General features: G+C 52.3%; 1 protein-coding gene across 1 annotated transcript in view; it reads left to right on the top strand.

Moving 5' to 3' along the window:
• Window positions 1-740, top strand: part of LOC101864634 (uncharacterized serine-rich protein C215.13) — a gene marked incomplete in the record, with an annotated part of 12,278 nt that extends 11,538 nt beyond the window's left edge. Inside the window, 1 exon segment of the mRNA XM_005102388.3 lies at window positions 68-740. Within this exon segment, the coding sequence (XP_005102445.3) occupies window positions 68-725 (658 nt within the window).
• Window positions 741-1,001: the final 261 nt, after the last annotated feature.

Below are 1,001 nucleotides of genomic sequence, written 5' to 3'. Positions count from 1 at the left end.
TTATTATTACTATTACTATTATTATTATTATGCCATTGATCCCTTACATCTGTATGGTGTTCCTCAGACGAGGTCGACGGCTGGTCGTGATGTGCAGCAGGGCAAGTCCAGGGGAGGTAAGCAAGTTCAAGCTAGTCTTGGACCAACTGGCCTGCTACAGCGACCCAAGGGAACTCCGCGTCATCCTGCTCGAGCCCAATAGTAGGAAACGACTCCGAGTCTTTGTGGAACCCAACTGCGCATGCCCTTGTAGTAGTAGCAGCAGCAGCACCACCTCCTCCTACACCACCACCACCCTCTCCTCCTCACCCTCCTCCTCCTCCTCCTCCTCCTCTTCATCCCCCTCTTCATCCTCCCCCTCTTCATCCCCCTCTTCATCCTCCACCCCACAAAATGCTGACGTCATTAGGAATGGAGGAGGAAGAGGAGGACGACGACGAGGAGGTGGGCGTTCCGAAAGTGAGCCGTCCGCAAGAGGAAGGCGTTCCGAAAGCGAGCGGTCCGCAGTTGCCGCTCCGGCGTGTGTCGCAGACTGCGGTGCTGCCTGGACCACGCCGCTATCTGATGGGACGTGCAACAACGACATGTGCCATGCCACGGCGCCCGAGTCACCCTGTTCTGACAACGGCGTCTGTGTGTGTGGTCAGTGTGCATGTGGACGTCCGGCGTCCGCCGAGGACAGGAGAATCGCCTCCATCTTCACTAACATGCCTGGTAAGGCCTGACACACTTTAAACAATGATGAAATGGTTTACGTTTAACCCCCTCCCCCTATCAACACTAAAAGGTTAAAGAGTTTAATGCTTAATGTTAAAGAGAGTTAAACATCTCTCTCCGAAAGGACCTAGTCAAATGGGAAATTCATGTAAAGTGCCATTCCCAAGGTCAAAACGTCGGACCGAACTGGGGCTCAAACCGAACCAATCTTAACCAACATCCTTGGTAAGGCCTGACAAGAAAAAAAGGTGAACTTTAATGGTTAAGATCACCCCTATCAATAC

Source organism: Aplysia californica, unplaced genomic scaffold, assembly GCF_000002075.1.
Source record: "Aplysia californica isolate F4 #8 unplaced genomic scaffold, AplCal3.0 scaffold00323, whole genome shotgun sequence".
Lineage (NCBI taxonomy): Eukaryota > Metazoa > Mollusca > Gastropoda > Aplysiida > Aplysiidae > Aplysia > Aplysia californica.
This window is presented reverse-complemented; position numbering and strand designations above follow the sequence as displayed.